This window comes from Crotalus tigris, unplaced genomic scaffold (genome assembly GCF_016545835.1).
Source record: "Crotalus tigris isolate CLP2741 ecotype Arizona unplaced genomic scaffold, ASM1654583v1 scf7180000018371.15429387391:27106975, whole genome shotgun sequence".
Classification (NCBI taxonomy): domain Eukaryota; kingdom Metazoa; phylum Chordata; class Lepidosauria; order Squamata; family Viperidae; genus Crotalus; species Crotalus tigris.
The window spans coordinates 26,496,696-26,517,302 of NW_024096970.1; the positions used below are offsets into that span (position 1 = coordinate 26,496,696).

The window sequence follows — 20,607 nt, forward strand, 5'->3', positions numbered from 1 at the left end:
ATTGCAGACCCACTAATTGAAGGCACCAAGCTAGAAGCTACATTAATTAAATCAAACATAAATAGTGAGAAACACTTACATAGATTCTGGAGGCATCCAATAATGTTCTTACTCATTCTAGAGTTCTCCATTCAACTAAGTCATACAAGAGAAAAATCAGTTTCTATATGATATTAAACTTTTGTCTGTGAATTATCTAATCCTCTAGAGTTTCAATGAAAAACAAACGATATAAGAAAAATAAAGAACTGCTCATTTTATATATATTCAATTGCAACTTGAAATGCAGCTTTGTTTTTTTATCAGCAATTTGTAGAACTTTTTCATTATTTCTAACTATAATTAACGATTTATAGCAACAGTATAATTTAGCATAAACCAAAAGTCAAAAATGCAAATACAGTCTCTTTTTAACTACACAAAATTACCTGGGAAAAAAAATAAGGTATTCTTTGCTGTTCTTTTGTCTCTGCAAATTTGTGGACAGTCCTGCATTCAGTCTTCATCCAGATAAGAAAGATGATGAGGAGCAAAAGAAGAAAAAGACAGAGCAAACAAGAAAGGGAAGGAGGGGTAGGGGAGGGGAGTAGAGGGGAGTTAAATGTTTTATATCAAATGAACAAGCAAGGAGGCAGATGAGACAATAGATCATAAAGGCTACTACTCTGGTACAATTAGGTCACAAAGGTGTTGCTCTGAGGCATTACAGTTGTCATCCAAGTACTCAAGTCAGGAATCTCATAAGTCAATACCATTATATAAGACAGAGTAGCAAAGCCTTTTGGAATATAATGCTAAGTGTCAAATCCAAACTACATTTTTAAAAAGACTCAAAAGAACTGGAAAATAATTAAGTGAACAAAGGAAAATTTGTAAAATTATAATGTTAAATCAATACTATTCTGCTTGGCATTTTTCTCCTAGAGATGTTAACTTATGCTACCTTTATGCTATGTGTTTGGAGATAGAGATTTAAAGACAACTCTAACAAGTGGAGGCAAAACAATTTATTCTTGTCAACTGAAAATAAAATAAATGAATTTGCAGTAATATTTTTTTTACCAACTCAAATACTTTAACGTGAGAAAATAAAACAACTTCTGTTGGTTGAGAAATATGATATTCATGCAACAATTTCAATATTTGTACATGGAACAAATGAAAGATTCTTATCTCGGTGAAAACTGTAAATCAGATGGAATCTGTATTCTTCTTGCATTTTAAATTATTTCTAGTCCCACATTTGAGATTTTATCCCCCAATTCCCAGAGCACGTTTTCTAGAAATACTAAGACAGAATAAGAAAAAAAATTACATCTCCCCCACACTTTCAAAATAAGTGGCCTGTTACCAGTATTCCAATAGTAAAAAAAAACTTTAGAAGAATTTAATGTTTGAGAAAAGTAATAAACCATTGGTTTCCCCAAGATTATTTTGAATACAGTACTAATGCACTATTGATGATCGTGCAATTTGTATTTAGTTTGTAAGTCTTTCAAAGAAAATAGGTTTTGTAAAGTTAATTAGTAGGTCTATACAATAAGTTAATGAATGAGCAAGGAGGAACAAATTTTAAAAGTATGCGCGCGCGCGCGCGCACACCCACCCACCCACCCTTCTTTGTTCATGAGGGGATATGATCTCCAAGACAAATCTTCAAAGCAACAATAACTGAATATCATTTTCAAAGTACTCACAGAACTTAAAGCTGTTTTTTCTAGAAGCTTGTGTAAATGATAGGGGTCTTGTGTTCTCTGCCTTGATTGCGTCTGATCACCAATCTTGCTCCATCTGCATTCTATAAAGATTAGAAAAAACACAATGACAGTTATTTTATCTGAAAAGCATTAATATTCTTTATTGTTAGTAAAAATATTACAAAGTGAAATGTTAGTTCCGCTATGAATCAAAAATAATACTCAAAACAATCTGATTCTATGTTAGCCTTCCAAATTCTTCAGATGTTTGGGCATCAATTCATATAATTCTTAGCAGTTACCAAGCTGGTTGGAAATTTTAGAAGTCCATACATAATTAAAATTGTTCAATGATGTTTTTAACTGCTGTTAGCTGCCTGGTCCTCACAAGTCCTATTATGTTGCCTCAGGGTGATGGGTGTTCCTGGAAAAAATCTGTGAAAAACATTGGAAATGTATTCCAAAATATATATATTCTCAGCAGGATGACCCATGGTGGTCATTCCAACTATCCAGCAAAAGCAAACAGGCACCTGTGCTAAGCAATCACAAAATAGGAAGATGGTGGATTCATATTATCACTTTAGCAGCAATGGCAACGGCGTTAATTCATACGGTGAGAGTAGGCAATGGCAAACTATTCTTATATTTTTACTAAAAAAATGACATGGATGGAATACAATTGACAATTCATGGAGAAAATCTATCTATATGGTCGCTAAGAGTCAACAACAACTTGATGGAATATATTCAATCAATCGCCCAGAGCCACATATTTGAGATGGGCAGTCATATAAATTGAAATATAAACAAATACATTTGCTGGCTTCATTTCATCAAACTGCAGCTGCTCTTATATGTATAAGACCAACTTGATGTATTTATTACATTAAATATATTTCATTATTTTATTGGTGGGAAAAAGGTTTGGATAACCCTTTCTGAAGAACTAAGAATTCTCCAGTGAAATGTGCTTGGTCAGCTTCAGATTAGAAAAAAAAGAAATTCATTCCAATAACAAATAAATAGAACATTAAATAATACATGTCTGGGCAATTCAAGTATTTAACTATTTCTTCTTTGCTGGATGATTTCAAATTACAAGTAACCTCACTTCTCCTGATGCCTCTAAATCAGTGGTTCTCAACCTGTGGGTCGGGACCCCATTTGGGGTCGAACGACCATTTCACGGGGGTCGCCAAACAATGCAGTCCCCCCTTTTCCTTAGCTGTGCTACTCCCTTTTATTCTATTGGCTTTCGAAAGCCAATAGAATAGACTCTCTTGAATGGAGTCTAATTCTATTGGCTTTCAAAAGCCAATAGGAATCGTCCAGGCTGTCTCTGCCCTGCTGAGCCCGCCAAAAGTCCCATTCTGCAAACGGTGCTGCACCAGTTGAGTAGTCCTCAACTTACGACCGGTTGAGTAGTCCTCAACTTACGACCGGTTGGCGGTCGCGGCATTAAAAAGGTTGAGAACCACTGCTCTAAATAGAGATTCCTTTCCCAATGAGGTCCTCTGGTATTCAGGGTCTACAAGTTCCAATGAACAATGATATCATCTGTACAGATAGAATTTCCTGGACAGATAATTAAGGAATGTAGAATTTTAACTCATTAGGGGATATCATGAAGTGTAGAAATTACAGTTTTAATTAACTTTAACCACCTCTCTCAAAGAAGAAATTTGTAAAATACGTTACACGATGATCTTCCACATTTCTATGTGTAGAGATGTAGAAAACTGAACTACCCACTGGTAAATGATTTCTGTATTAGGGTTCTAATAATAGAGACAGGCAAAATAGCTTTTTAATATGAGCAAAAATTTGGAAGTGACATATTCTTTGCAAGCCTCATGTGCTTGTTTCAAAAGCTGTTCATAGTTACAGATTACAGATTAACAAGAAGGCTTACAAAGCAAGTTGTTGCTAATGTGCTTTACAAAGCATCTCTCTGGAACCTTTTGCACATATAATGCAAGTTCAATTTACCTGACCTCAATCGATGGATTTTACATGGAAAAAAATGTTCTACAAAGATTAACCACATTTGTGTTACAATGTGACTAAACAAATTTCATTTTCGGGGGGGGGGGAACTTAAAATTTTGCAAATGAAACAAATAATTGCAGCTGACATACTTTTCGATTAAATAATCATCAGGAAATAATGGCATCAAATTAATTTATAAAATGAAGTTAAGATAGTATTTTACTTCCATTAAATTCTTTAAACCCAGGTGAATGGCAGCTTGAATTTGGCTACGAAAAATGAATTTTTCCAGATTTAATAAATAAATAAAGCAATTTTTGAAAGGTGGATTTCTTTTTTTTTATTTTGTATATTAAATAGCTTTTATTATTTGACACCTATCTTCTCAATTCATGCTTTAATAACAACATTCTAAATGAAATATTATTAAAGCATCAAATAAAGCAGTTCAACATCTGTTCATTGCAGTTGTAACAGTATCAAGAAAATAAAACTGTACATTATAATCATAAAAATCAAAAAGACACTCTAAGATAGTGAACATAAACAGCTTTAAAAACTAAGTTTACAATGCCACGAATAAAACATTTCCATGTTAGTTTTAAAAATTTGTAACATACAAAACAAGATGCGGCAGAGTTTTAGATGCATGTTTTCCATTTCATTAAGGAGCAACAGCAGCTTTCACAAATGCCATCTCAGTTCACAGTATGTGCTTTGCATTTAAATAAGAAAGGGTTTTAAGTTCACATTGTAGCTTCTGACAGGCTAATGTTAACTTTTTATCTTTCAGCAAAAAGCTTTGGGGAGATGAACAGCAGTGTCCAAGAACAAATTATCTGGAATATACAGTATTATATTCTGCAAGTTAGAAAATACCTAATTTTTGAACTTAGAAAGTACCAAAATATTTCATCCTGATGCTCAATTTGTTCATTCAGAATTAAATCCCACTTAGACTGGATATTTCCTAACAATTAATAATTTGGATTCAGAGTTCTGGCTTTGAGGCACTATTTTTCTGTTCAATTGTGTCCAGTTCTTAGGGACTGCCTGGACAAGTTCCTGATGTTTTCTTGGCAAGGTTCTTTTAGAAGTGGTTTGCCATTGCCACTTTCCTACAGCTGATATAAAGCAAGTGGCCCAAAGTCACCAAGCTGGCTTCAATCTAGAACTAGAACTCATGTTCTTCTGTTTTCTAATCTGGCTCTCAGAAAGTGTTTTACCTGTGACTAAAAACAGTAATAGAACTTCTGCTATCAAGAAAAATGGATGTGTCCGGTTTGCAATTGTGGTGCAGGCAGACATTTGGAACGATCACCCTCCCCGCTGTCTGGTTTTCTCCTGGCGGGGGACCCTGAAAAAGGTCAGAAGTTGCCTTGGAGGGGTGACGAGTGTGAAGAAGACCCCTGAGTGATCGCGGAAGGGCGGCAGCCCTCCCATTTGATCTGGGGAAGCTCTTCTAGCTGATGGGTAAAAAACCGGCCATCAACATGGCCCATCACTAAGCCGCTACCAGCCAAGGGCAAAATTACAAACAAGCACTTCAAAAGCAACGTGGAGGAATTGAGTGAGACTCTACTTTCTCTATACCTCAAGTAACTCTCCTGTTAAAAGCTTTTTGAAATTCTTCCCCTTCTAAGGAGAGAGGGATGGGAACTTTCTCCCTCCCACCCTCTAAAATGGCGGCATTTGACTACCTGGGAAAACAAAGCACTGAAAAGAATAACTTAATATAATTGGATTTACATTTTTGGGGGAGGGGAGGGAAATCTGGGAACCCAAAAAGTTCTGACTCTTACTGGGACCTACTATTTTATTTACTTGTAAAAAAGAAAAATAAAGAAGAATTTAAATTGGATAAAAACTTAGCCTGGGATTTGGAAAAGACTTTAAATGCTATTGGAGACATCTGGTGGTGAAGCTTGGTACAGCAATCTATTATTTTTATTATTCTTGACAAGTGACTTGCTCACAACCCAGATCTGACCTTGACACTATCTAAGAGAGATTATAAATTGAAAGAGCAGCTGGACAGTGAAATTGGTTTTTAGGAACTGTGGAGGTGAACACTTACTGACTCTTGTTTAATAAATAGCCTTCACTAAATGACCATCTATAACTATGTCAGAAATGGAGGAAGACCAGCAACAGATGTTGCTTGACTACAAACTTATACTTGAAAAATTTTTTGAAGTCACCGAGATAATCAAACTTAGACTGAAAGATCAACGTGCCAACTTAAATCTACAAAGCGAAACCCTGACTTCAATTAAAGAACCTACAACCCAAAAGACAACAGAAGCAGAAGAAAGTAATATCAAGATGGAGGGCTTTGAAGATCAACAAGTACAGCTTACCGAAAACTTAAGACAATCAAATAACAACTACAAAATTGGACATAACTTTCTACCTAAACCAGAAGAAACCTGAGGAAGAAGAAGACCAGATCAAATTGAAGACAACTATACTACAGCAAATATGGGGATCTGAGCCACTAGGATGACAACTTAATGATTATAAATGGGCCAGTCCCTCCAGAAAATTGACAACTAGATAGTCTCCTTTAATTCAAGTAACATGTACAAAAATGAAGGGAGATCTATCTGACGATCTAAAAGCATTGGTGGAAGCCTGGTTGGCATAAAAGGAAAGCTAGAGTTAGATTTAAAAAATGTAGTCGTTTGATTTATTAGAAAGGATCCTAAAGACTTAACTAATGGGCTAAAGGGAGATTTTAAGATGAGGAGAAATTTTATTATTAGATTTAAAAATTGTTGGAAAATAATAAAAATAAGGGAATAATTGGTGTAATATTGAGAACTTAGACTTACAAGGGAAATGAAAACTATTAGGAAATAATTTTGAATTATTGTTTAGTCCAGACAATATAGATGATGGACTTGAGATAACAAAGGATACTCCATTATTAAGTGGTGATGTACTAGGATGAGAAATAGAAAATGTTTGTGAATTAAAATAAGAAGAATATATTTAAGCAAGTAATATGTGTATTTTAGATATTATAACTTTTATGTAGTGAGACAAAGAATATTTGGGTTACCCGAAACTTAAATACTATGGATATTAAAGGTTAAATTGAAGTATTGTAATTAAAAATTAGGTAAAACTTAAAAACAGGATATGGATATGTATAAGCAAAAATGTATTGATAAATGTGATAATGAAGTTTTAACTGAGTTTGATACAATTAGAAATTCATTAACTTAAATGTGATATAGCAATTGTTAAGGGAAATAGAGAAGAAATATTTGATGATGTAACCTGAGATATGTACTAAAGATTTTGTTATTGATTTTGTTTTTGGAAGAAATTTGTTTCTTGGTTTTTAAAACAAAGTGCTTAAGATACACTGTGGTGTTAGGGTAAAGAAACATCCAAAGACAAAACATATATACATAATTTAATCAATACATCTAGTATTCCCTCTTTTTCCCTTAGGTAACATAATTTATTTAAAATAGTCCAATTCTAGCTTAAATTTATTCAACCTATACCTGTTTTTAAAGCTTTAGAAATTTACACTACCATAATCAAATTAACTTTAAGTACAAACATTATCAATTTGGTATCCTTTCCAAATATATTCCAGTTCCTTGATTTTGTCATAAATCTTATTTAATTCTTCCATTAATATCCCTTAATTAAAATAAAATATTAATCTATTCTATACGTATCTAGTCCATCAATTAATCAATCTCTTTAAGCTGACAGAAGAAAATCAGACCTTAAGTCATTTCGATCCATTAAACAGAATTCAAATTACATCCAATTAATTGTCATAGCTAATAATATCCGTGTTATCAAACAAACAAATCATTTTATTAGATTAACTGAACATTACATAATAATTTTCTTACAAGTAACCCTGTCATCCTAAAAAAGAAAAAAACACACTCTTAATCAATTTAATATATATTCCATTAATCACCCCTTTTTCTCTTACTTTTAACTCACAGTCTTAATCCTAAAATCAACCCATAATTCTAGATTACCTTTAATCCATTACCTAAAAAATCTCCTTTTTAAGCTAAAATATTGATCTATCCTAGACCTATCTAATCCATCAATCAATCTCTTTAAGCTGACAAGATAGCATCAAACCTTAAATTATTTCAATTCATTAAGCATCAAACAAATAAATTATCTTGTTAGAAATAGTAATTTTCATATAGATAAACTTTATATATCTTCCATTAATTGCCCGTTTCTCTTACATCTAACTCATAATCTTAGTCCTTAAATCAGTCCATAGTTCTAGGTTGCCTTTAGTCCATTACATAAAACTTTAACTTTCACTTTTTTTTCCAGTCTTATTCCGGGTTTCTTCTTATGCCAAGTAGGTTTCCATAGTAGAGCTTCCCTTCCAGCTGATAAGTCTCTCTTTATTGCTTGTAGTATCATTTGGATCAGTGAGAACCAGCTTGGCCTCTGCATTGGCCCTCTGATTCTCTTAACCATAAAGTCTCGTTGCTTTAACATTTCAAGTCTTAGTCTTTGCTTTTTCTGGTCTTCAGCACCATAGGTGAATTGCTTATAAGGCAAAATCAATTTCTCTTTATTCTCAGTTAAGTCCTCTTCTTGTGTAATCTATTTTATAGAAAAATCAGGTGTAATCTGAAGGTCAATTTTGAGGTTTGAAGGAGAGATTCTGGCTTTTAATTCTGTAGTAAGCTCTTTCACTGTAGCACATATTTCTTCTTTAGCCTCATAGATCTTTTCCAGAATAAATTTACAATTTAAATGTGAGTGCAACTCCATTTTAAAAATTGTTCAGCTGCATCAAATTATCTTTCTCTTGAAGAACAGTTTAAAGGCCAAAACCATCTCCTCTCCAAATAGACAACAATTACAATATAGCTTTTAACCTCAGTGAGCTAAGAAATCTTTTTCAAAAATCATTTTTTTTCCTTTTCCCTTTTTTTCAGAAAAAGGTGGAGGAAGAAATACTCAAAAAAAGGCACTACAGCATAGACGGATAGTAGAATTCTTAGGAAAAATTGTTTTCCAGTACCCCAAAACACACACACACAGTCTTTAAAGCTTTGTTCTATTCTTTTGTTTGCCTTTCTTCCCAAACACGTAGAAGCCTTTCCAAGCCAGGGAAATAATTCCAACAGGGCTCTTACAGGCCAAAAAAAAAAAAAAGCAAAAAGGCATAAAGAGAGGAACAACAACAACAAAAAAGATCTCACCCAGATTCACCACGGTGGGTTTTCAAGCGTAGCTGTTCTTTGACTTGCGGTTTCTAGCAGCTAAGTGATCGGCCCTTTTATTGGCCGATCTTCTCTGTCGGCCCTCAGAGTTGGCCCGGACATCTGGAGGAGATGCCGCTTCTCCACAGCCGAGCGAAGCCTCTTCGACAGAAGTCGCACCCTCCAGGGCAACTTTAGACCTGCATAAAGGTCTACCGGAGGGAGGCTAGCTGACGAGTCTCTTCATGAGACTAGGAGTGCCGTAATCCGGAACCGGAAGTCTTGTTATTGATTTATTGATCAACCCAATCACCACATTGCTTTCCAAATACTTAAATGTAAAACCGGAAAACTAATAAAATATTATTTAAAAAAAAAAAAGAAAAATGGATAATGAAATGTTGCCAAGCAAATAACCAAGCTCAGAGAGCACCAATGACTCCACAGTTCAACCCTGAGCTACATACTGCATATTATCTTCTATTTAAACATAAAATTTGTTTAAACAAGTTTTGGTGAATAGATGGGAAGGGTAAATCACAAACCATGATCTGCAGATCACAGTAGTTATGTTCAGCTAAATATTGAATTAAAACCAAGTTGTCTTAATTATCACATGTAAATCCAGTCTCAGGCTGATGGGAGTCTTCAGTGTTAAGCACATAGTTTTGATGGTATAATAGATACCATACACCATATTTTCAACATCCCTGCATATGATTGCTATAAAAAAACACAAACTCAATCTTAAAGACTTTTTAGGAGAACTAAAAACTAGATTAATATTCTGTGTAATTTTATGGGGCAAAACCTATATCTGGCATACTATGCACTGACAACTGTATATCCAAAATAGCTGTTGTAGAGCTGAAAAAAAGAAAGCTGTTGCCCTTTTTTTCTGACAAAAGCAATCAAAATGAAAAAACCTGGAGCAATTTCCAGAAAATAATTATACCTTTAATTGACCACAAAGAGTAATTACTATCTTACTATAGTGTAGAAAAAGTAGGCACAACAAGTTAATACCTATGGTTATTCATAATATACAGAAAACAATTTTTCTCCATTCCTGATAAAATAGAATTACTACTACACCATGTGTTAGACCAAGTAGTAATGCTATCCATCAACTATAAAAATTCAAAATCATGGGGATGACATATTATTTCTATGATGAAAACTAAGCAATGTGCTGAGGAACATAAACAGCAGAGTATAGTGTGTTTATGCTCTGCATATGTGTTACCCTTAGATAAATAGTGCTGACCACTGTAGGAACAGAGAGTTATATTAGACAAAACTTTCTGTTGCTTTATAGTAATATTTATATTCTTGAGATTGAAAAATGTTATGAAATGATTGAAATGTCATCTCCTTTCTATGTACAAAGAATGGTATGAGAAGATTAATCTTTTCCCAGAATGGCTTTTTTTCTGCATAGGATTGTATTTTTACTTGTGGCAGGGTCCATTTGCATTTAATACCTGGGTAGAAATCAAATATGCAAAATACTGGAGCAGCCCAGCTAGATCAGACAACCTATTAAAAAGCAACCCGTTTCCTACACAGTAAGATTAGATGCTCAGAAGTTCACAAGTTGAATACCTTTTTGACAGAACCATCACATAGTCAACACTATCAGCTCTCAGAACCACAGGAGTCAATCCATTTGTCATTCCTCCTAAAATGGCAACCTGCAACTACTCTGCCCTTTCTCTAAAGAAAAGGGAAAGGATTAGGGGTAAGAAATGTGAAATGACTTTTTTTATAATAACTTTAATATTTAATGTAAGTTTCCAATGATAAGTTACTGTAGGTTAACTATTCATCATTTTCCTAACAGAAGACCATGTCTTTGACAAGTACATTTAACAGATGTTAACAGACAAATGCATGAAAAGATCAACAGTGCTTCAGGTAAAATAGTTTATAGTTTTTAATATTTAAACTAGGTACATGTTATATACTTAGTGTAGGAAATTGTCCTAACCATGGAACAGGTTTTCAAGCTTCTATGCCTGAACCAAACATTTAGCTATTTTGGTCCATGCATGGAACAAAACAATGGAGTTTTGCTCCATGCATAAAACAAAAAGGGACTGTTTTGCTCTGTGCGGAAGTGGTGGGAGAAATCAAGACCCTGGTTGCTATAAGGAAAGGACACCATGGCTATCGGGAAGCAGAGAAAGTATTGGAAAGATCTGGGGGGAGGACAAGCTAAGATATGCTGTATTTGAATATTAGCAAAAGCTGTGTTGAGAGAGGAAAGATATTAGGAAAATAATAAGCAAGTAGATAGGATAGGCAGTACTGGGAGCTGCAAAGAGAATAGGGGCATTCCCCCCTCACAGGCATCAATATATAAAAGCAATAGCACAAATTCCTACGACACAACCGGCAACTGTTTCTGATATTTTAAGTTAGAGAAGACACACATAATCCAGCAGTACTGTTACAGCTGTTTTTTTTATTAACTTCAGTTTATGAGCAGCCTTTAAGATCAAAGCAATATTTAGGCATGAATGTTTAATTTAACTGGCTCAGTATTATAGGGGACAACAGCTGATACTCAAAATTGAAGTAAGTGAACCTCCTCTCTCCCTTTAGTTACCTAGAGATTAAAGGTATCAAGGAGTATCAATTTCCCTGAGTCTACATACACTACTATAGGAGTCCACAATTTGCTTAAGGACCAGCCAACAGATAGAAAGTTATTCATGCTGGATGCCAACCTCTTTGCTTTGCTCAGATCCAAATACTTGAATCACTACTTCCAGTCCAGTTTTTGTATTGACCAAAAGCATTGCTAGCTGGCTTTAATTTCAGCTTCTTCATTCTCACCTATTATCTAACTCTGTGGTTCTTAACCTTTTTGAACGAATTGCCCCCTTGAACCAATGAGGAAGCATTGCCCCCCCTCCCCCAACATAACCTCTCAATCACAACATAGGAAATAATTTTTCAATTTATGCAAATGCTATTTTTGTTTTCTTTAAAATTGTCATCAGGACATATCGATGCAAATAATTTATTTCCAGTCTTTTTCCCATATCTCAACTGTGTGAAAAATTTTGGTGCCACCGGTCACTTTATTCCCAAAACTTCGTGATGCATGTATTTCATTATTATCTTATTTATTCAAGACACTTAAATGTAATGACCACTGAAAACAAAATTCAATTGCAAGAAAGTGAAATGCCTGAAAAGAAAAACAGTAACATTTAGTGACTGAATTACAAGTGAAATTTAAGACGCAAAAAGAAATATAAAAAGGGCATAAGAACAAACCGCAATGCAGGAACTAAGAATTTCAAGACGAAAACTCTGAAACTAAATTAAGATTCGAGGAAAATATATATAGTCACGCACACTGTAAAAAGGATTAAAAAGGATTAAAAAGACACAAAGAAAATATATCGAACTGGAGTGCCACGCTAAAAAAGTACAATAGAAAGAGACACACAAAATGTTTTACAGAGCACAACAAAAATTCAAAAAAGCCGAAAACTCAAACTGGAATGTGAAATCCATTGCAAGCAAATACAACGATAAAAACTCAATTATTAACAAATAATTAACAAAAAACATCAATGGCTGCCTTGTGCTTGGTGAGCTGATGCCAATTTCTTGATGTCTGGAACCATTTTTGTTAATCACATTCTTAAATCACCTGCAAATTAAATTTTTGACTGCACTGGAACACTAGAAAAACACACGTGGACGTCGATAAACTTAGTTTCAACAGTTATGTTGACATTACAGCTGATGTCACAAGGGACAGCCACTCAGCATGCGATGTTTCAAAAGAAGCGCTCCCCCCCATCACTGCCCATTCTGGCCAATGGCGCGCCACTGAATGGGTAGAGGCTGCTGCGCAACATGCATGAAGATAAGCGATGCGTATTCACGTATGTACAGCATTCTGTACTGAAGCTAGTTGGAGGAACATTTGAAAACACAATTCAATCCATTAAATAGCGAGCGATCTGATAGATATACAGCGATTCACTGTACAAAAAAGTCTCAAAAGTGTTTCCAAAACTTCTCGCTCCATCGCCCCCATATCGCCCCCTTTTTGTTCCTTTGCTCCCATGTAGACCCTTGTCTTTCCATCACCCCCCCTGAAAAACAAAATCGCCCCCTGGGGGGCAATATTGCCCAGGTTAAGAACCACTGATCTAACTTAATGTTCAAAGCTGTCAATTGTTTTGGATTTTAGTGACTCTTTCAAGGTATTTATTTGCATAGCTGTCCCCCTCACTTGCACATGACTTTGGCCCAATAAACAATTAAAACACAAGCTAAACATTCATATAATTCAACCATTAAACCAGTTAAAAACTAAAATAAACACCTCACTCCAAAACTGGAACCCAGTCCAAGCCTACCAGATAATCTTAGGGTATTATAACAAAATTGTAACAATACTTCCCAGTAATGCAGATAATTTGCTAAGAGAGTTTTAAATAGGTTTGTTAAAAAAACAAAGCAGAGAAACACCGTCGCAAAAGAGAAATTAAGTGGAAATTACGAACAATTACCTTAACAAAGTCTACAAAATTATTAATCTGCATATAACCTTTAAAGCCTTGCCCTCGTGCATATCTTTTCACAGATAAATTAACTTATGTCGTCCTTAAAGTAAGAATGGAAAGAAATACACCCTATTTCTGCAATTGTCACCCAATTTACTTGGGAGTAGGATCGATATGAACGCACCAACACGAACTCGCGGGTATACAACTGTCCAAAGAGGCAAAGGGGGTGGGGTGAATCTCACTTACTCATAAAACCTCAGTCTTTGGCTTCGCTGCAACAAAATAGTAAAGCCTCGGTCCGGGAATTCTTCTAAGCCGACTGAGTCTCAACAAACTGCAGCCCTTTCTTCTCCATTTCTCATTTTGTACTGTTGTTTTATCCTAGTATTCACCTTTCCGGGAATATATCACGCCGAGTTTGACGGAGTTATGATTCCATACAGAGCAGCTCCCTAATTTAACATAACCATGAAAAGCGCAAAAGAGTCGCGCACAGCGCCTCCACCAAAGCCGGGGGCCGTACAAAAAAAAAAAAAAAACCCTACGCAGAAAAACACCCCCCCCTCCCTGCCCTAGTACTCCATCGCCCGAGCCGCCCGTCGCAAGTCCTTCTCCCAGCGAACAGGCCGATCTAGAAGCCTCACCTCCAAGATGCGTAAGACGCCCACGTTCCACTCGAAAATAACCGCCGCACTATTCAAACTCCGACATCCGGTTGCGTCACAAAAAGAGGCACGAGCGAAAAGAGCCCCGCCCCTTTTCTCCGTTATAAGAGGCTACATCCATTGAGCCGATTTTCTACTGCGCTGGTCTGAATAGAATTCTTAGATCGGAGGGAGGGGCTGGAGGTGTGGAAATTTTTTATTGGACTTTTGGCTGCTATTAGATAACCACATAGGGGACGTGAAGAGGCTGGGCGTATTTTTCATCTCTCCCCATTAAGTTTTCGGGGAGGGGGTGGAATTTTTCAGCAATGTGAATTTGTCAGCTGGAAAACCAGTTGCTCCTGCCGGAGTTTGAGCATTGCTTGCACAAAGGAATGGTTTGCATTATTGTGAAGTTGGCAAAACCATCCGTGATTCAAATTTTCATTGATCCGGGATTCTTGAATAAGCAACCCTCAACACGTTTACTTAGGAATAGCCTCCTTGTATGGAACCAGCCCATGTTTATTGGAAGAGATGAATAGATTTGTAAGGGCTTATTCAGCAAGATCCTTTCTACCCAGCCACTCGTAAAAACCCATTGATTTTAGTGAGGCTTATTTTAAATAGCAAAGAATTGCAGCCTTCCATTATAATCCTGAATCCTTATGTTAGTTTTACAAAAAATTATTTGTATCCTGCCTTTTATTTTTACAAATAGCTCAAAGTGGCGAACATATCCAGCACACCTTTGTCCTATTTTCCCCACATCAACAACTGAGGAGGACTGACAGAGAATGATTGGCCCAAAGTCAAGTTAGCTAAATTTAATGGATATTATTGTAACCATTGCAGTAAGGATTTCTCTATCCCACTTGAAAGACGGTGGGGAGACAATTATCAGACAAATTAACCTTAGATCCATTCCAAGAAACTAATTTGAGAAAAGTCTCAAAGTGAGGGAAGAGGCAAGCACATTCAAACTTGCAAGAATCAGTAACTATAGCTAATGTAATACAAGTGGTTGTAAACCTATGTGAACTGTTTCTTAAGTCTGATCTACTGTACTCTATAGGGCTGATACCAACAGAAGACATTGTTTTATGGAATGGACCTGGAGCGTGCTCAGTCTGTAGGATCTGGTGGGATGAGTACTTTTCAGTTGGAAATAGGTGGTTATGCAAGTAAACTGTCACTCTTCAACTGCCATGAAGGGATTTATCGGTGATAAGTGATAATCAGCACATTGAATTATATTTGGAAGTAATTAGTAGTCAAGGCAGATTGATTGATTAACAGGCTGGGATGCAACTGGGATGGAAGAGAACGGCAGCATGCCTGCTCCCATTCTTTTTTTGTGCATAGTGTCTCATACAAAATTAATTGTAAGATATATTACATGGAGCAGCACAAAATATGTGAGGGCATAGAAAGTGCTGCCCCACCTGAAAGCCATAACAGACCCACTGCCAACCCCTTTGCAATTTGCCTACCATGCAAATATATTAGCAAATGATGCTGTCAATATGGCACTGAACTACATCTTACAATATCTTGAATCCCCAAAGATGTATGCAAAGGTCCTTCTTGTAGACTTGTAGCTGGGCATTCAACACTATTTGTTCCAGAAATCCTCTCTAAACCAGACATGTCAAACACAAGGCCCGGGGGCCGGATGCGGCCCGAAGTGGTTTCATGTGGCCCGAGAAGCCATCCTGGAAACAGTGAGGGAATGGCCCCCACTGCCTTGGCCCTGGCCCAGGCCAGCCGGGAGCCAATATACAATTTTGTGGTGGCCATCTTGGATCTTGCCCCAGTGGACCATGCCTTGGCACTTGCCTCAGTCCCACCCCCTTCTGCCAGAGACCTTCAGATTTGTCCCACTCCTGCCCAGGCCCCCACAGGCACCCTTGATGCAAATGATGTAGAACTGACCACGCCCACCCAGTAGGCCACACTCACTCCATCCACGCCCACCCAGTAGGCTGCACCCACTCTGGCCACACCCACCCATCCCCCCCAAGGGCAACCGCAATGCTGATGTGGCCCTCAGTGAAATTGAGTTTGACACCCCTGCTCTAAACTGATTCAGCTAGCTGTATCTGACCACATTTGCTGGTGGATTATAAGCTTTCTAATAGATAGGAAGCAGCAGGTGAAGCTAGGTAAAATCACACATTGAATACTCATTAAATTAGTACAGAGTCCTCTAGGGCTGTGTGCTCTCTCCATACCAACAACTGCATTTTGAAGGATCCCTCTCTTAAAGTATTGAAATTTGCAGATGATACAACAGTCATTGGTCTTATTTGAGATGATAAGTCTGCATATAGATCAACTGGTTGCAGTTGTAACAATCTGGAGCTGAACGCTCTTTAAACTGTGGAGATGATAGTAGATTTTTAAAGAGTAGCTCTCCTACCACTTCTTACAATATTATACAATACAATATTATCAGTAGAGACCTTCAAGTTTTTGGGTTATATAAATCTCCCAGAACTTGAAACGGACACCTAACATTAGAACCATCATTAAAAAAGTACAACAAAGAATGTTCTTCCTGTGTCAACTCAGAAAGCTCAGATTGCCCAAGGAGCTACTGATATAGTTCTATAGAGGAATTATTGAGTATATCATCTGCCCACCTCAATGACTGGTTTGGCACAACAGCCATACAGGACAGGTACAAACTTCAATGGATAGTTAGGACTGCAGAAAAAATAATTGCAACCAACTTGCCTTTCATTGAGGACCTGTATACTGCACGAACCATAAAGAGGACTGAGAAAATATCTACAGACCCCTGAAATCTTTGACATAAACTGTTTTAACTTCTCCCCTCAGGATGCCGGTATAGGGCATTGCATGCCAAAACAACTGTGATCACATAATTGCACTTTTGGTGCTTGGCAACATGACCACATTTATGGCAATTTGCAATTTTATTATGGATTTGCCTCCTTTTACAATGGGTTTGCTTAATGACCAGGGTAGTCATGACTGCTGCTTTTGCTTAATAACAGCCAGAAAAAAGATAGAAAAATTGGGTCTACTTGAATTATGTGATCCACTTGAATTATGACTGTAATGGGCAGGCTCCATTATGGTCATATATCAAGGATTTCCTATATATATATTTGGATGGATGTATTACAATCTAGCTATCTATCAATACCCAAATGAACTATAGCAGTTTGCTGAAGCATGCTTTACTGCAGGGGTGTCAAACTGCCGGCCCATGGGCCGGTTTCATCATATCAGAGCCGCGCTCACTCCATTGCCGGCAATGGCGAAAAAGCTCCGATACGTTGCACGACGTCATGTGATATCGCAAGTTTGACATGTATGCTTTACTGAATAAATGCTAATTGGCTTAGTTTACACAATTCATTGACCTAAAATGTGGTTTGCAGACTATACTGGCTTGGATTCACATACTATGCTGAATTAAAAGCAGACAAATTACTACTAATAATCATTTAGTGGATTGTTTGAACCAAGTTTATATGTGAACTCAGAAAACATGAGATACGAATGAAGTGTTTTTTCCTACAACTCTGGTTATCTTTATTTCCAAGTTGTGTTTCATTTATAATACAATTATTGGGAGCAGTTAAAAGTACAACTTACATTGGATCCAATGCCATTGTAAATCAAGGACAACGTGTATTGGAAAGAACTGTTATTTTTGACCCCATAGTTTCTTTTCTAACAAAAAACAATGGTTTAACTGAACCAGGGATAGATGAATAAAGTAATTCTGCAAATATCCTAAATGCAGGTAGCATAGCCATTAAAACAACCACAAAAACACAATTAACAATAGTTATACAATAATGTTAAAGACCCTAATCTGCTGGAATAAATGCGTAGCATTTAGTAAATGAAACATCTTTGCTTAGGCTTTACAAATATTAAAGTCTAATGTTTGGTGTTTTCATCTGGGTTCTGTTTGAGCCTGTGGATTACAAGGAGGTAATTAAAAACCTCTCTAGAATGAGTTTTGCCACATGAGGACTGTCTTTAACTGCACTTCAGAAAGCAATACTGAATAAATCATCTTTCAATGTAACCTGATTAGACCATTTGTGCCTAGTCTTGAGCCTTTTCTTGGCCTATGAGTTGCAGAGTATCCTAGATGAAATATATTATTTGGACACAGTGGTGGGATTCAAATATGTGAACAACTGGTTCTCTGTGTGGATGCCGCTTCCTGAAGTCCATTCTGGGCCTGAGCCACAAAAAGTTAGGTACTAGTTCTCCCAAACTGGTGCAAACCTGTTGAATGCCACCACTGCTTGGACCTCTTTTAGCAGGAGTCCTGTTCCTGAATATGAGGCAGAAATCACATTGGTTTCTCTAATGGACAACTTACACTGGGACCTGGATATGAGTGGTGTGACAATTTTGCACTAGTTCCATCTTCTTGAGCAGGTAGTTCCAAACGCTAGTACTTTAGGAAAAGTAATCAAACCGCTGCCCGAAATCAGTATAAAGCCATTTGGACATTTTCCCCCCAAAGGTTTGAGATGAGATATTGTCAATATGTTAACAAAAATTAGTTCTATATCTCTACCCTGGGCCAAGCTGGAGATGTGATAATGGTCCCTAACTGGTGCCTGGAGTCTGTAGGGGATTGGATGGGAAGAAAAAGAATAAAACAATTCCTGCAAGGTATAAGCATGGTTTGTCCAAAATCCATCTGGTTTGCTGCTGATTCCTGTGTTGGCTTTATATAGGGTTGCATTATCCCCGAATGACAGTCAAATCAATAACTTGGGGCTGGGAGAAATTCTTCTGAACTCACAGCTACTGCTTTATCAGTAGATAATTCTATATCCAGAGAAGTTTTTTGCTTATATTTGGCTACTATATCAGTTGCAGCCTTCTCTGAAATGAGAGAAACTGGCAACAGTAATTCATGCTTTCACCCTCTTGAAGACTAGATTACTGCAACATATTTTTCATGGGTTGCCTTTGATGTCTGCAGAATACAGTGGTTTGTTGTCTGCTGATGGATAAGATTAGCCTTGTATCTGTTTTGGAGGTATGGCATTGCCTACAGGTAGTCCTTAACGTACAACCAAAATATGGGTTGATCAGTCCACCATGTGGCAATCCTGAAATTCTGTTGTTACAGTTTCCTAATTTTTCTTCAGTAAATGCCACATATCAAAATTTATTGCATTCTTTTGAGCTTAACTAACTGATTTCAGTCTTGTCTGCTAGTTGAAGCTGACCACTAAGTTCCTAAGTACAATTCAAGATGTTGGCTTTAGCTTGTCTATCTGGTTCTTCAAGCAATGCCTTCTTCCTAGTGAATCTGTGTGCCCAAATACACTCAGTCTAGAATGGGCCTCAGTTTCCCTCTTCAAAAAGAATGTGTGTGGCTGTTTGGAAATACTCCAGTAGTGACTTATCCCTTGGAATACTCTTTCCATCAGAAGTCAGACCTACCCCTAATTTTCTGCTTTTCAGGAAATCACTGAAAACTGATTTGTTTAACAGAGCCTTTTAGTGCTTAATTGATTGCTCACATTGCTCTGATGGGCAGAGTATGGTAGGTTTGCATTACATTCTAATACTATTTTTAGTTATTTATGGACTTGCTCTTCAGATGTTATTGCTTTTGTTCTTGTTTTAAATTTTATGACTGTAAGTCACCTTGAGTCACATGGAAGGTATATATAAGTTTATCTCAGCTTACAAATTGTGGCAGTTAACCTCCATAGTTCCTAATTCCCAACCCAGCATTTCTTAGGTGTATCATTTTGGTTTTCTTTACTATAGAAGCTTTGAAATTTTTTCTGTTACAGTTTTCCATTCTTGTTTGAATGTTTTGATACAGAAATAAACTCTCGATGTGCTGGATGCTTTTTAAATTCAAATGTTCTTAGCAGCAGGGGCTCTAACACTCCCCATCTCCCCCCCAAAACAGCAATTTAAAATACTTGGATAATAAGTAGCTACAGGAGCAGTAGTGTAGCTGGAAATGATATTTTCTCCTACACTCAGTTTCCCATGGAGAGCTCAGGTGTTCCCTTCAGGTTTCCATTCTTTGGCTCTAATCTGGCCCACAATGTAATGTGCTTATATGAATATGTCACATTCCTTCACCTTTGAGACATAGCTTGTTTTTCATTTCCTTTTCCTTGGTTCATATTCTCAGCATCCATCTGAATGTAAATTCACGAACCTGATGAAATGTGAATCAACTGAACCAAGTGAAAATCTGGTCACTCCTATTTCTGATAAAAGATATATTTTCTTGCACTCACTTTTTAGTTTACTTATCTAGCTGGTATTAATTGCAAGGTGAAACAGAAAAATATAATCAGTATGGGTGTTGATGGTGATGATTAACTTGAGTTGCCTTAAGAAACAACTTTCATAAATAGTAATAAAATGTATTGGATAAAACAACTACTGAGTCTTGTTGCATGCATACGTTCATTCAGTTATAGATTTATTTATCTATTTAAATTATAGAGCCACCCATCTCACTGAAGTGATTCCAGGC

The 20,607-nt window shown here is 36.6% G+C and overlaps 1 protein-coding gene across 3 annotated transcripts in view; it reads right to left on the reverse strand.

Annotated features, from left to right (window-relative positions):
* The window catches only part of G2E3 (G2/M-phase specific E3 ubiquitin protein ligase), a 32,280-nt gene extending 18,134 nt beyond the window's left edge, over nt 1–14,146 (reverse strand). Inside the window, exons 1-5 of one of the 3 annotated variants that reach the window (XM_039351917.1) lie at nt 14,088–14,104; nt 10,511–10,621; nt 1,698–1,798; nt 429–500; nt 80–135 (exon numbers count right to left, since the gene is read on the reverse strand). In XM_039351917.1, coding sequence (XP_039207851.1) covers nt 80–131 — 52 coding nt within the window. In that variant the 5' untranslated portion in view covers nt 132–135; nt 429–500; nt 1,698–1,798; nt 10,511–10,621; nt 14,088–14,104. Of the gene's footprint in view, nt 1–79; nt 136–428; nt 501–1,697; nt 1,799–10,510; nt 10,622–13,689; nt 13,969–14,087 lie in introns of those variants that run through there. The other 2 variants (XM_039351915.1, XM_039351916.1) reach the window with 2 other exon arrangements.
* Nucleotides 14,147–20,607: the final 6,461 nt, after the last annotated feature.